General features: G+C 39.2%; 1 protein-coding gene across 5 annotated transcripts in view; it reads left to right on the plus strand.

The window, feature by feature from the left end:
- The window catches only part of LOC131303262 (uncharacterized), a 47185-nt gene that overhangs the window by 11961 nt on the left and 19849 nt on the right, over window positions 1-15375 (plus strand). For all 5 annotated transcript variants that reach the window (XM_058330043.1, XM_058330048.1, XM_058330044.1 and 2 more), the window contains exons 6-11: window positions 267-389; window positions 888-1131; window positions 1224-1706; window positions 1782-1967; window positions 2099-2392; window positions 8252-8890. In XM_058330043.1, coding sequence (XP_058186026.1) covers window positions 267-389; window positions 888-1131; window positions 1224-1706; window positions 1782-1967; window positions 2099-2392; window positions 8252-8890 — 1969 coding nt within the window. The remainder of the gene's footprint in view (window positions 1-266; window positions 390-887; window positions 1132-1223; window positions 1707-1781; window positions 1968-2098; window positions 2393-8251; window positions 8891-15375) is intronic.

Here is a 15375-nt window from a genome sequence, read left to right on the forward strand (position 1 = left end):
AGTGATCACAGTTTTCATAGCAATTAGACCCTAAACCTTCTTGTTCCACTTCAATATAGCCTCTCATAAACCAAAAGAGCTAGAGAGGAATGAAAACATATACTGAATTCTTGATTTTCGTTTGGCAATTTTCTTCTGTTGCTTGTACAGAGGTTTTTTCCATGCCATTTTACTGCTACGTGGTTATGTATATTTGACTAATCATTTTAAGCTTATGAAGGCTTAAAAAGAGTCTTAAGTGAGTTTATGTTTTGGTTAATGAACAGCTCCCTAGAAATGCTTTCTCATGTCAATCTGGCTGAAGAAGGTGTATTGAGATTGCTCTTCGCTGCTGTTTACCTGATGTCTCGTAAAGTTGGTAGTGATAACGAGGTTTCTGCTGCAGCAAGGTACAGTCCTATTCTGTTTTATCAGTCATTGTGTTGGCTGTCTGGAAAATTGTATCTCTCGCCCACAGTGCTGGAAAATCCCTTGGCTACTTATTCACCTTGGGATGCTAGGAACAGGGTTTCTTTCATTTATTGGACTCTGGAAATCCTGATAGGACTTGATTTCTTTCATTCACTTGACAAACGTAATGGGACGAATGGCTGAACAGATATAGATGAACAGTTTTGGTACTCTAGCAATGTGAAACCGTGTAGTATCCAACCTTCAACCGCATTTTTGGTTTTTTGAAAACTATCCTGCTCTTTGGTGGGGTTTCTCCATCCTGTTTCACATAATACTTGTTTATTGATAGTTTTCTATGGTCATTGTAAAATTTAATGTAGGAATTTATATGGTTATTAATCTATTGCAACTCTGTCTTTCATAATTTAGTTGCTTGGTGATCGAAGTGTTCCGTGGCTTTTTTGCTTGATTCTTATCGGTTGATTGTGATACAGACTTCTTGCGCTGGCCACCTGCTTTGCAACCAAAATGATACGTAAATATGGATTGATGCAGCATAAGCAAGATGCCATCACATTACAGGGTTCTAAGAGGGAAGCCAATTCAGCATTACCAGAGGAAGAGCATTGCGAATTGGGAAATTTGAGAAGGCTTAAAGAAATGTCTCACTTTCTGGAAATAATCCGAAATTTGCAGTGTCGGCTTAATGCAAAATTCAAAAGACCAGGCCAAGGATTGGTATGTTGTGAGGTTCTGCTACACTCTCCAATAGTATTGTCCTACCTTGATTTTTCTTTTGAATAAGTAAATCTCGTTGCCGTATTTCACAGGTGGATGGTGTGGGGGCATTAACCTTGGTAGATTCAGATCTATTGGAGGACGACACTGGGCGTTCAGTTCTTTCGGTGGATGCATTATCGTTGGTGGCATCAAACCAACATGAACTTCCTATTGCTGCATCTGATCTGGACTTCAACAATGCTGAAAGGCTTTCTTTGGTGCCCATGGATTCTTCAAACTCCAAAGCTTATTCTGCGCCTGGTGTATCTGTTCTTTTGTCAGAAGGAAGTACCTCAGGAAGGATTTTTTCCCTGTTAGAAAATCCAAAGGATATGATAGCTCGTTGGGAAATAGATAATTTGGACATAAAAACTATCGTTAAAGATGCTGTACTCTCTGGTCGTCTTCCTTTAGCTGTTCTTCAGTTGCATCGTCATCGTATGAGAAATTTGGCCGTCGAAAAAGATCCTCTTGATACTTTCACTGAAGTTCGTGATGTTGGAAGAGCTATTGCTTATGATCTATTTTTAGAGGTATCATACTTATAATTAGTGAAAATGTTATGAGGCTGGTTTTATTGTTGCCGTAAACTAGTTTTTGTTCAATAGGGTGAAACTGGACTTGCTGTGGCAACTTTGCATAAGCTTGGGGAGGACATAGAAACCAGTCTCAAACAATTGGCTTTTGGTACTGTTAGGAGATCTCTCCGTGTGCAAGTTGCCGAGGAGATGAAAAAATATGGATACCTTGGACCATATGAGTGGAACATGTTAGAGAGAATTTCGCTAATTGAGGTATGAGCGATTTATACAGTTATGTAATCCTTCAGTTCCTTGGTGGTTGTGGCAGTAAGTTTGTAGTGATTGTGTTTTAGGTTTGTAGTGAATGTATTTTAGCTTACTCTTGGTTGTTTTTTTGTGGAAAGAGGGTATACCCATGCAGTAGCTTTTGGAGAACGTTCCGTGGCCGGCAGAATGAGTTCATGGGAGCTTCAGTTATAGATTCAGATGGAGAACTTAATGTATGCCTTTCTCGTTCACATTTTTTCAAAGATGTCGTCATTGAATGTGGTGAGATTGATGGAGTTGTGCTAGGTCCATGGGCAAATATCAATGGACATTCTTTTGTTCCCATGTCTGATGATGATGGTAGTCATGGTGCTTACTGGGCCGCTGCTGCAATCTGGTCTGATGCTTGGGATCAAAGAACTATTGATCGTGTAAGTCACTTGTTTATCATTTCTTTTCCTGGATTATATGCAAGAAAGGGATACTGTGATATTTAACATTCTGAAATAAAGCTGGAATGAGGGTAAAGGCAGTGATTACCCTGGCAAAATTGGCCCATCTTAGGCCTAGAGGTCGGTTGCTCAAAAGCTTTTCCTATTTCTGGTGAATTTCTTTAAATCAATATCTTCCAAAGAAGTGAAAGTGTATAGTAATTTTCCAAGAATCCTAGTCATTGTCTGAAAATAATACTCCCACATCCCTTGTTTGCCTTTCCCTATGGGATGTTCCAAAGAACACGTCCATTTTCAAATGTCGAAGCATCAAGTTCATCAAGTTTTTTGTTTTTGAAACCTATCCCTTACATGAAGTTATAATATAGAAATGGAGAGAAGTGGGTAATATAGGAATTCATACCATTTAATTTGAATTTAGGTTGCATTAAATGCATGTCCCTTAAAAAGTTGGAACTCCCAAGATGTACTATTTGGTCCTCCTTTCAAGTCCAAGGCGGTCTGTGATTCAGTTGCTGCAAGATTTCAAAAGCAACTTGTGGAATGGAAGAGGCAGTATTTGTCAAAAGGGGTGAGGATGACTCTCTCATTAAGATCACTGTGTTGATATGTGCTATGCATTGGGAAGGGTAGGGTGAGTGGTCCTCAAGGGAGGTTCGTTTGCCACATGTGGTGGGGCTTTGGAACTTGGAAGGGTATCAGAAGAAGGTGGGGTGAGTTCTCTAGGCACACCAGTATGAAGGTGGGGATGGACTATGGCGAGGAGGGTGTTTGGGAGCGTGTTTGGCATGGAGTTGAGTGATAGAAAACAGAGAAACAGAGACGGAAAATACTGATGTTATTTCTGAATGCATTACAATGAGGTGAGTACACCTTTAAATAGAGTAAAGCTATGCCTAAGAAAGGAAGATTACAAGATTTGATTGCGATATGATTACGCTATGATATGATTACGATTACGATATGATTACCCTATGATTACGCTATGATATGATTACGATATGAGTACCCTATGATTTGATTACGATACATGTCCTAAAATAGCATATTACAAGAAGATACAAAATATATATTCAAGATACAGAATATATACTCACATTGAGATGTCGATGGATGTTCATCCTTCTATATTTCAGTTGGCAGCGGATAGGGGTGCGTGGGTGACGGATTATCTTATGGATGGGAATACGGTAATGTGGGATATTTCTCTTTATAGGGAGGTGCAAGATAGGGAGTTGGACGAGCTGTTGGCCTTTTTGAGCAAATTATATGTTATGCGGGGCTTGGGAGGAGGGGGCTTTCTAGGAAAAATCTTTTTATAAAGTCTTGGTTGGAGGCACTAGATGTGCTTTGATGTAGTATGTAGTAAGGGTATTTATGTCTTTGTATTGGGTCTATATATAGGTGTTGGAGTCCTTTCTTTTGGTAGCTTTTTTCATTTTGAACAAATATTATTAAGAGTCTCTTTTGTATCCCATTTGGGAGTTTCTCTCTCTAAGTTAATCTATGGATATTGGGGTTTGCATCATTTGGTATCAGAGCACCTAGGCTCGATCCGAACCCTTCATCTCGCCGGAAAATCTAAACCTTGTCGGAAAATCTCACCGGAACCCTAAATCGGCGCCGGAAAATCTCACTAGAGTTCCTATTCCACTCGAAACCCTCAGATCTAGCCATTTTGCAGCTCAAAATACTCAGATCCAACCTTTTCTCACCTCAAAATAGCAACCTAGACCCTAGAAACGATAGTCGGCACCTGGTTCAGCCATTTCAGAACTGTTTCAGCCATTTCGGAGCTGTTTGGCACCATCTCTCACCATTTCGGCACTGTTCATGCATGACCCAGTGTTCGAATCTTCATTTCGGCACTGTTCACGCATTCGAATCTCTATTTTTGACCAGATCTGCACACGTTTTTTGGATTTTTGAGTTGACCCAGCATTTTTGCACTCAATCGAGCCTGCTACAGTGATTTCGAGCATTGCTACAGTGATTTCAAGCTCGAAACAGTGATTTGGAACCAGATCTGCCTGTTTCGGACATCAAACAGGTGATTTTGCACTCGATTTCAGCTGGGTTTGTCTTGTTTGTTGCTATTTGCTTCGATTTCTTGCGATTTGTTGTTGGGCTGTCACTATTTATGTCGATTGATTGTGATTTGAGGCTGTTCGTGTACTGATTTGGCTGGGTTTTCATTATTTGGGGTGGATTTACTTGTTTGGAGTTGAATTTGGGTATTGTAATGGCTTATCGGGCTAGAGGTAGAAGAGGAGGTAGAGGTAGAGGCTTTGTGGTGAACAATGGTGAAGAGAACGAGTTTGGCAACCAAAACCATGAGATTCAAGAGTTGAGACAACAAGTTGCTACCCTAACGGCGATGGTGTAAGGCTTGCAAGTGTCGTGTGTGGGTAGTTGAGGGTCCGAGGACTCTCAAAGTCACTTTGACAATCTTTTTGGTGATCCGAATTGGCGTAGGCCACCTTCCACTCACTCTCCTTATAGGTGGGAGAAGAATATCAAGATTGAACTTCCCGAGTTCAATGGAAGTCTTAACCTGAATGAGTTTGTTGATTGGATAAATACGGTTGAAAGAGTGTTTGATTATGGAGATGTCTCCAAGGAGAAGAAGGTGAAGTTAGTGGCTATCCGTCTCAAAGGAAGAGCTTCAGCTTGGTGGGAGCAATTGCAAGGATCGGCTATGAAGAGGAAAGGGAAAGATTAGAGAATGAGAGAAAATAATCGATGCTTTGCACTTTCTATGCCGAAGAATTTCGCACTTTCTATGCCAAAGATCCTTACTTTAGTGAAATAATCGATGCTTTGCAAAGGGGTGATAAGGTTATCGATCCATGTTTCATGTTAAAGGATGAATTTCTCTTCAAAGAACTCAAGTTGTGTGTCCCTACATGCTCTTTAAGGGAGCACTTGTTGGCCGAAAGTCACAAGTTGGGTCATTTTGGCAAGGATAAGACTCTAGCGTTGCTTCAAGATGCATACTATTGGCCAGGAATGAGTAAAGATGTGGGGAGCTATGTGCAAAGGTGCCAAACTTGCCAACGGAGTAAGAGGACAGCCACTAATGCAGGGTTGTTTTTGCCTTTACCGGTTCCGGAAAGTCCTTGGAAATGCTTGAGTATGGATTTTGTTTTGGGGCTTCCTCTTACGCAAAGGCGGAGTGATTCTATCATGGTGGTAGTAAATCGGTTCTAAAAAATGGCTCATTTCATACCTTGTAAGAAGACTATGGATGCGACTAACATTGCCAATCTCTCTTTCAAGGAGGTCTACAAGTTGCATGGCGTCCCTACCTCTATTGTCTCCGATAGAGATGCTGAGTTCCTTGCTCACTTTTGGAGAACCTTGTGGAGGAAGATTGGCACCAACTTATGCTTTAGTACTTCTTTTCACCCTCAAACCGATGGTCAAACGGAAGTGGTAAACCGGAGTCTAGGGAATTTGTTGCGATGCTTAGTTGGTGAACATTCAAAAAGTTGGGATGAAATTCTTCCCTTGGCGGAGTTTGCATACAATTCTTCTCTAAACCGCACTATCCGCACTTCCCCATTTGAAGCGGTTTACGGTTTCAAAACCTTCTAGTGTGGTTGACCTCGTTCCTTTGCCAACCCCTAAGAAGGGACACTCCAAGGCGGAAGATATGGCTACGTTTATGAAGAATATCCACTCTCAAGTTAAGCTCAACATTGAGAAGTCTAATGTGAAGTATAAGGCGAGGCGGCCGTTGATGCACACAAAAGGGAGGTTTTGTTCAAAGAAGGGGATCTTGTTTGGGTTATCTTGAGCAAGGATAGGCATCCTCACAGTGCTTACATGAAGTTGAACGATCGGAAAGTCGGTCCTTGTGAAGTCTTGCGCAAGATCAATGACAACGCTTATCAAGTCCGCTTACCCTCTCATTTGAGCATCTCCAACACATTCAATGTGCAACACTTGGTGTCCTATTTGCCGAAGGACACTACTGTAACTTGAGGACAAGTTTCTTTTTAGTAGGGGAGTATGATGTAGTATGTAGTAAGGGTATTTATGCCTTTTGTATTGGGTCTATATATAGGTGTTGGAGTCCTTTCTTTTGGTAGCTTTTTCATTTTGAACAAATATTATCAAGAGCTAGTCTCTTTTGTATCCCATTTGGGAGTTTCTCTCTCTAAGTTAATCTATGGATATTTGGGTTTGCATCATGCTTTCCCTGGAAAACCATTTGGTGCATTCATTCTTTGACTAAGGTTCTTTCTTCATGTGGTGTGCGGCTAAGGACGTGATTCTTACCGTGGATAGCCTTATTTGGCGTAGAAAGGTTATTGGCAGCCTTATTCACTGTCCGGTTGCAATGGAGATATGGGCTACGGTTTTTGTATGGTAGGACGTGTCGTGGGTTTTCCCGTGTTCGGTGGTAGAGCTGATTCAAGTATGGTTTGGGGCTCAAGTGGGTAGAAGAATAGGGAAGTTTTAATGTTAGCTTATTTGGATAGAGCGAAATAGTAGATATTTTAGTAGGGTCGAGAGGCCTAATGTTATACTTAAAGAGTCTTTTTCCAATCACGCAAATTATAGAAAATACAATAGATTAGACATGTTTCTAAAACTTGGGATACACATGTCCATCTGCTAGACAGTAGACACACGAGGAACGTAGGAAATGTTGAAATAAATAACATGAGAGCCAATTTTACACTTGTTTTTCCACCTGTTTAAACATGAACAGAAAATAAAATAATTTGGGAGCCAGTTATTAAAATCAATACTATTTTGATGTTTGCCTAAGATTATGGAAATCAAATTAACTTGGGTAGCCAATTATTAGAATCAGTACACTTTGGATGTGCACCTATAATCCGTCCTACTAAATGTGTTGTTTTTCTTGGTAATAGAGGTTCTATGATATTAGAGTTTTTGGTTAAGACTTCTTTTCCAGTATACAGAATGTATGAAATTAGTTTATCGTATAGATATATAGTTTCTGTGGAAAAGTGAAGGAGTCGTTATTATCACATATATAGGTAAAAACATATATTGTTTCTTTTCCAGTATACAGAATGTATGAAATTAGTTTACCGTATAGACATATAGTTTCTGTGGAAGAGTGACGGAGTCGTTATTATCACATATATAGGTAAAAACATATATTGTGGTGTCATCTAATATGTTTATGAAAATGTTAGGTTGTGTCCATCCATAAGTTGTCATAACCGTGTTCTGTGACTGTACTTCTCTTACTAGAAGAGACTGGAAATTCAGTAGAAATAGCAAGTCCAAGGGGAACTTTCTAGGCAGGAGACATTAATGTTCAGCAGGTTTGAATTTTAGTTCTTTCTCTCTCTTTTGCAGGGGGTTTATTTGATCCCTTTTAATTGCACTTGTTGCTTGTTCCTTTTTCTTCAAAGAAAGGAAACTTATCTCATTTTTAATGAGATCTTTGTATTTTCATTGAATCATAATAGTTAACTTGAAGTGGGGGCCCCTTCTTTGTGAGGTCACCTCCATCCAGTGACTGACCAACATGCTTCTACCTGACTGGTCAATGAGTGCTCTTTCTTCTTTTTTAAGAATAGAAGAAAAGTTCTTTAAATTTGTGAGCATTAATTTGCATGCTGTGGCATGTGCGCGGATCACACAGATCAGCCTTTCACAAAAAAATTGGGTAAGCTGCCTACATGCTGGAATTGTGAGCCTGTACTCGGGGTACAGCAGTACAACCTTTACTGCAGTTTCTTAAACTTCTTGAATCCTCTCAACTGACTGCTAGTGCACCTAAATTTGTGTACCGCATCTATGGACCTATTCATATTCACTCGTGTTGAATTTTTGAACTATGCCATACAGATAATGCTGGATCAACCTTTTTTTACCGAGAGTGATGTTTTATGGGAATCACAACTTGAGTATTATATATGCCACAATGACTGGGAAGAAGTTTCCAAGCTTCTAGACATGATTCCATCATCTTCTTTGTCTGATGGAATTCTACAAATCAGTTTGGATGGCTGTGCTTCATCTATATGCAGTAGAGAATTTCCGGATTATCGCAACTACATGAGTCCAGTCGAAGATTTGGATGCTGTATGCATGGATGTTCCTGATGTCAGAATTTTCATGTTTTCAGCTAATAATATGTGCTCCTTGTGGTTACGAACTCTTGTGGAGCAGCAGCTTGCCGGGAAATTTGTTTTTATGAAGGAATTCTGGGAAGGAACAGCAGAGATAGTACCTCTCCTGGCACGGTCAGGCTTCATCTCTTGCATGCGTAACATTTCAAGCCTGACTGAATCTGCTGAGACTTCATCAGATACGAATTTTTCAAATAGTAGCGGAGCAAGTCAAGTCGGTACCATCCGAGCTTTAAATAAACTCATTATCCATCATTCTGTGCAATATAATTTTCCAAACCTTCTGGACCTTTACCTGGACCACCACAAGTTGGCTCTACATAAAGATTCACTTTCTGGACTGCTGGAATCTGCAGTAAGTTCACCCTATATCTCCCGTGTGTTACGGTTCAAGTTTGCTTGCACTATGGTTGCTAGTTTTTGAATACAGCTTCTCAACTACTTGGTGAAATGCTGATGTTCAAATATGATATATTTTTCTCTGGTTTCAGTTAGGATCAGGTATATTTATTGGCTGGAAAATCTACCAAGAAATTCATCTGATTCTTTTTGATGTTCATAGCAGCTACTCCATAACAATCGAAGTTCTCGATTATTCCATTTTCTGATCTTAGCAATGTACAGTGGTCAAATAGGAGTTAGAATTAATTCCTGTTTATTTACTTATATCCATATGTGTCCTTTAAAGCTACGGTTGTGGAAGTCCCTAAGATAGGAGAACGAGATCAGAACAAATCCAAGTATAATGGGAAAACTGATTGGTATACTGTACCATCAGTAGATAACTTCTTTTTCAACATTCGGTTAAGTTAGTGGAGAAAATAAAGTAGGTTGTTAAAGCATCCAACTCAAAGCCAGTTGGCAATGAGTGGAGAGGCCGCCCAAGTTCTTGTACTAGTTTTGGAGGTTATGAATCAATGTGGGACGAACTCTAACACTCCCCTGCACGTTCGACCTTGACCGGCAAGTGGAGGTAAACAAACGATCCATAACATAGCGATCACAACGAAACAAGTTGCGCACAAACGACTGGGGAACCAATCAATGAATCTATAGTCTTGTGCAAAAGCCTTCAAAAGCCTAGATCTGATACCATGTTAAGCATCCAACTCAAAATCAATTAACAATAAGTGGAGAGGCTGCACAGGCTCATATACTAGTTTTAGAGGTTATAATTAATCAATGTGGGATAAACTCTAATATAGGTAAATAAATTTTTTAACTGACCCTCATACGTGGATTTATGGGCCCTTTGTTCAAAAGTAAATGATTGTAAAAATATCCAGTCATGTTGGCTTTTAAACATCCTTGAGCCTCAATGCTACACATAGAACCATTTTCTAAAGCATTGAACTTAGGCAGGTTCTCTACTTGAAGTCTCGAAGTACATTTTGTTGCTTTTGAATGTCATGTCTGGTTTTAAATGTCATGCCGGGTTAGTCCAATATCTTTGATGTCAAGTAGGAGGTAAGCAAGCGGTAAATTTGAAATGCTAATGCAATAGTATCAGCATTGACAATATCTGATGCGATATCCTCTAGATAAATTCTTAGGTATTCATGAAACCCTTGTTGGGATTTTTGTAGACGTTTGAAGAATAATGGCTGCTTAAATTTCAGTATTTGATTTAAGGTTTTTATTAAATTGTTTGATCCTTATGGTTTTAGATATGTTTCCTTGTAATTCTGATTGTATGTATTATACTGGATATCATCATGAAAATATTGTCTTGCAAAAATTGCATTCGAACTTGCATGGAAGGTTTTTGGATAAGCATGTATTTGAGAGATTACCATTGTCCCCAACAATGTTTGCAATCTTTCCAAAACTCGACATCAAGTGCGACGACGTTTTCTTGTGTGCGGAGGCAAACATTCACAAGTAGAAGCAGAATGCAAATGAGCATGAAATGCAATCATAAAGAGTTGAACCCAAGACCTCCCCTAACCAGTATTAGATCATTTTATGTACGAAATAGTTTAAGTCTTTACGAGATGGGCCAAAAATTGTATATCATGTTATCCTACAGGACCTCCACTATTCACTGGTCACAATTTTGCAGCCAATACTGTACATCAAACTATCTCTAGTACTCATAATTTTGTACATGAATTTTATGCTTCCTGCTTTGAGCTTTAATCTTGTCCTTCTCCCTGCCTTGAAGTATTGGATGCAATACTGGAGTTACAGGAAATTGCGCTTACATAGTCACAAAAACTGTTAAGATTTTTGATGAAAATCAAACATAAGACCCAGTTCCTACACACGAAGCACAAAAACTGTTAAGATTTTCAAGCAGACATACGACGCAGTTCTTTTATTCTTGTCAGTTATCTTTTTTTTCGATTGCTTACTCTGTGTTTGGTCCAGTGTTACCATAAAGCTGTAATACCCTTGCGAATTACGTTTTTGTATGCCTGTTTTGAAATATGGTACGTCAACACTACAAAACGGTGAATTTAGCTGTCCCAAGTGAACCCAAGTGTTTTTCTGTTTATGTCATGGACACTTTCCCAAGGAGAAGAAAGAACATGGAACGGAAAAAAATAATCTAAAAGACAGTGAAGTTTTTGGAAGAAAAAATGTATAAAGAGAAAAAGGTCATAATGCTTCTATAAAAGTGGTTTACGTATAAAGAGAAAAAGGTCATAATGCTTCTATAAAAGTGGTTTACATGAACAATTTGCAAAATGATATCCATTTTGTTGTATGTTTATCTCTTGAAACAAGTGCGCTTTAAACTGTAAACTGTAGTAGCCTACACCTACTGTACCAAAAGTTAGGAATATGGTGAACCATGTTCTCGTTCCTTGGAGAAAAATGATCTGCATTCCGGTTCACATGGGTTTGGTCTTCCTTTATCTGATAATTTATGCAAGGATTTTGAGTCCATGTCTCTTGCTGATGATGACAGCAGTACATTCTTGTCTTAACCATACTTAATGGATGCGAAAATGCACAAGGTGTAATTTGCTTACCTGAAACAAATTGAAGTTGGGAACCCTGGCTAATGGTGTAGATTCATTCGAAGTTTCCCTTCTTTCCTAATCTATGCCTGATATTGTTTTATTTTTCTACTTTTTGTGTACATGTGGGTGGCGTGGGTCAAGAACAACGTGATTCTAGATATGGCAAGTGGCATATCTTTTTCGAATCATTTCTTGAAATTTGGTGAAACAATTCCATTACACAGCAGTCCCAAAACCTTGAACAGCAATGCTGCATAATTACCTGGAAAAGTTTAGTGATTGTTAATTTTGGGGACATTGCTGAAGTATAAAAGCCTAGAGCAAAGAGGTATTTCGTATTGTAGATCAGTGCCTGAAATATATAATTTCCAGTACATTAAACTCCTTCGTGCTTTGAAGTTCGAACACAACATCCACAAATTGTGTAGTTGATAGGTGCCTGGTTGTATAGTTTTCTTTTCTTCTTGGTGAGTTTTCAGACACGAAGTGGGTACAAACACAAAGTAGGTTAGGATCAAAGAGAGTGAATATAAGACACAGGATATAGTAGGAAAACACTGGCTTTTATTAACTTGATTTTTACAGAGGTGATGCTCTCCTTTTATAGGCGTAAGGAGTCAACAATAGTACAACCATATGCATCATTCATGACATCAGGGAATAGTACTATATATAATTGGTGCCAAACATTACTACACCAATTATATGACAAAACTATTACAGCATAGACTTTTAGCCTAGTCTATTACTATTGAACAAACCTATACGTACTAGTTTTACAGAAAACATTAATCATATAATACAGCAACAGTACCCAATAGTAAACACTAATAATTTCACCATCGTCCGGAAAAGGAAAGAGAAACAGGTGGCATGAGCACATGGTTTTCACTCTGGATTATTTGAATCACTGCTTCCAGAATAGTCTTCAGTTCTGTCAGTCAAGTAATACTGTTCCAAAAGATAGCGGATATTTTGGCGCCATTCTTCTGGATAAGTATCATTGAATTTCCAGTTTGCAGATTCATAATGGAGGAGAGATGAGGGAACTTCTGCAGGTGCCAATCCATTGAGTGAACACAGTGTTTGAGTCATGACCAGATAATTTCCATTGTGAGTCTGGATGTCCTGAGACTCCTGATATGCAGAGAGGAATATAGTGTGATACTCCTTTCGCCATGTGATAGAACCATCTAGATTAGGAAGACTCCTATTGTTTCGACTTGTCCAAAAAGCAAATTGAAGATCTTTGCCTGCACTGTTGGGGATTTGTCTAATCTTCTGTTGCCAGTAGGGTATATTTCCAAAGAGTAGGAGAAATTTCAAAAAGAAATCTTCTGGAAGTTGAACTTGATTGAACGCCGCATGAGCCAGATAGACCAATACTGCTGATTTATTAAAACAGACACTTATAGTATACACATCGACTAAATACCGTAAGAGGAGATAGACTTCTTTTCTAAAATAAAAAACATTGTGGTAAGACACTTCAAACTAGGTGAGAAAGGGATAGACAGGATGGAAAGGTAGACCTTTTATGGGACCTTCATCAAGACCATATTTGAAAACACAGAGATGTTGAAGGTTTTGACACATTTGAACACACCTGGAAAGAAGGGTTAACTCTAAAATATGACACTGGAGGTGGAACGGAAAATTAGCTGGGTGGAAACAGGAAATCATTGGAAAACAACCAGGAACAAAAGAATGTGATTTTGTTTTTGAAGACTGGTTGATTTCTTTTTTGAGCCTTGACAGAAAATCAGGGAGGACATTCGTTTTTCCTTCTATGTGGATAGCATCAAAACTACAATTGGAAAACCAATTTGCCCATCTTGAGTAACTGTGCCTTTTGGAAGGTGTTTCTGTTTGAACTTGAGCATGCTGGGGAAACTCATCATATCGGTCTCAATTAAGAAATGATGACCAATTAGATGAAATTCAAACTTCTCAATGCTCCTTTTGATTGCCAGAATTTCTTTGTAGGTAGAGTGGTAATGAAGTTTCGCTGGAGAAAATGCACCACTTTTGTACCCACAAATTCTGCGTTTTTCTTCTGGAATTTCTTCCAAAAGAACTGCTCCGAAGCATCTATCTGTAGAACTCTTTTCCCATCTGAAGGTATGGTTAATGGAGGAAGAGTTTTGGATATGGCTTTGAGGTCTTTTACAGCTTTGGTACAAATGGCTGACCAAGGAGGAGGGGTTTTCTTTAGTAGAGCTGAGAGAGGAGTTCGGTATTGGGCAAGGTTGGGAATGAAATCGGCCATATAGTTAACAATTTCAAGGAACTGTTGAACTTGCTTGACTGTGAGATTTTCATCTGGAAAATGGTCAAGTTGGGAGGCTATATGAGGTTGGAGGGTATATTGACCTTTAGAGATATACATCCCTAAAAAATCAATTTCTGATTGGGCAAGAAACGTCTTTTTCTTTGAGAGCATGATACCATGGGTTTGGACCAGAGAATGGAAGGCTTGTAGTAATACAGCATGAGACTCAATATCTGGGGAAAAGAGTAGGATATCATCAATATAGACGAGGGCTGAGGATAGTATAGGAGCAAATACCCGAATCATGGCCTTTTGAAACAAAGATGGGGCTGGTTTTAATCTAGAAGGCATGATTGACCACTGGAAGTGGTGATCTGGAATACAAAAGCCAGTTTTGGGACAATCATCTGGATGGATGCCCAACTGCCAGAAACCTGCTTTCAAGTCAAATTTTGAGAAAATTTGAGCTTTAGGCAAGTTTGCAAAAAGAACACTTCTTCGAGGAAGAGGGAATTTGTTATCCTGCAGAAAATGATTAAGAGGCTGGTAATTGATAACCAGGCGAAGCTTTCCTCTTATCTGCTTGGTCATTTTGTTCACATAAAATGCTTCACATGCCCACTGAGAGGTTGTGGGCTCAATTAAACCTTTTGACTGGAGTTGCTGGAGCTCTTGAAGAGCAAGCTGGTAGTGTTCTGGGTTCATTCCATGATGGGTGGCTTTGGTGGGATTGATGTCTTAATTTTTCTTAAAGGGAAGAGAAATGAAGAAATTTGGGTTTTTCCAAAGTGGATTGGAGCATTTGGTGAGGAATTGGGAATGGGATTCAGCACAGGAAGTTTGGATTATGGCTTCTTTGATGGAGGAGAAATTTTCTATGGAAAAGAGATTTGGTTGGGAGGTCCAGGGTAACAGGTAGTTTTTGTATTTTAAACCTTTTTTGAGCCAGGAGACTTTGCTGAGATTTTGGAGAATATCAAAGCCTAACAATAAATCTTTTCCTGGGAGATCAGAACCATAGACTTGGTGTTTTATGGTGTATCCTGGGAAAAGTTGGATGATAATAGGCTTGCTGATCAGGGTGATAACAAAAGTTTCTTCATTGGCTGCTGTAAAGGGTCTGAAACACAATTGCCAATAGGACCTGGGGAGGATTGCTGGGTTGAGAATGGAGGCTGCTGCACCAGTATCAAAGAAAGCGATGACTGGTATGGGTTTTTTATATTTTCCAAGCAAGATTTTGACCTTGGCTAGAGGTTGAGCCAGCATAATGTTGGAGAACCCAATTGTTTGGACTTCATAGGGGAATGAGTCAGGATCATCAGAAGAGTCATCTGATTCTGATGAATCATCTGAATCATCAAAGGTGAATGCCAGGACTGCTTCATCTGTTGCTTCATCATCAATAGAGAATAAGGATTCGACATCGGCATTGTCAAGATCATCAATGAGAGCCAGAGAATTCACCATTTTGTCCCTTGCTGTTTTATTTGGATACTGTTTTGCATAGTGCCATTTCTTTCCACATATGTAGCAGCGATCAGACTTTCGCTGCCCTCGGAACTTTTTCTTCTTGAAAAATTTCCATTTTTTCCGGCG

Source organism: Rhododendron vialii, chromosome 10a (genome assembly GCF_030253575.1).
Source record: "Rhododendron vialii isolate Sample 1 chromosome 10a, ASM3025357v1".
NCBI classification, from domain to species: Eukaryota; Viridiplantae; Streptophyta; class Magnoliopsida; order Ericales; family Ericaceae; genus Rhododendron; species Rhododendron vialii.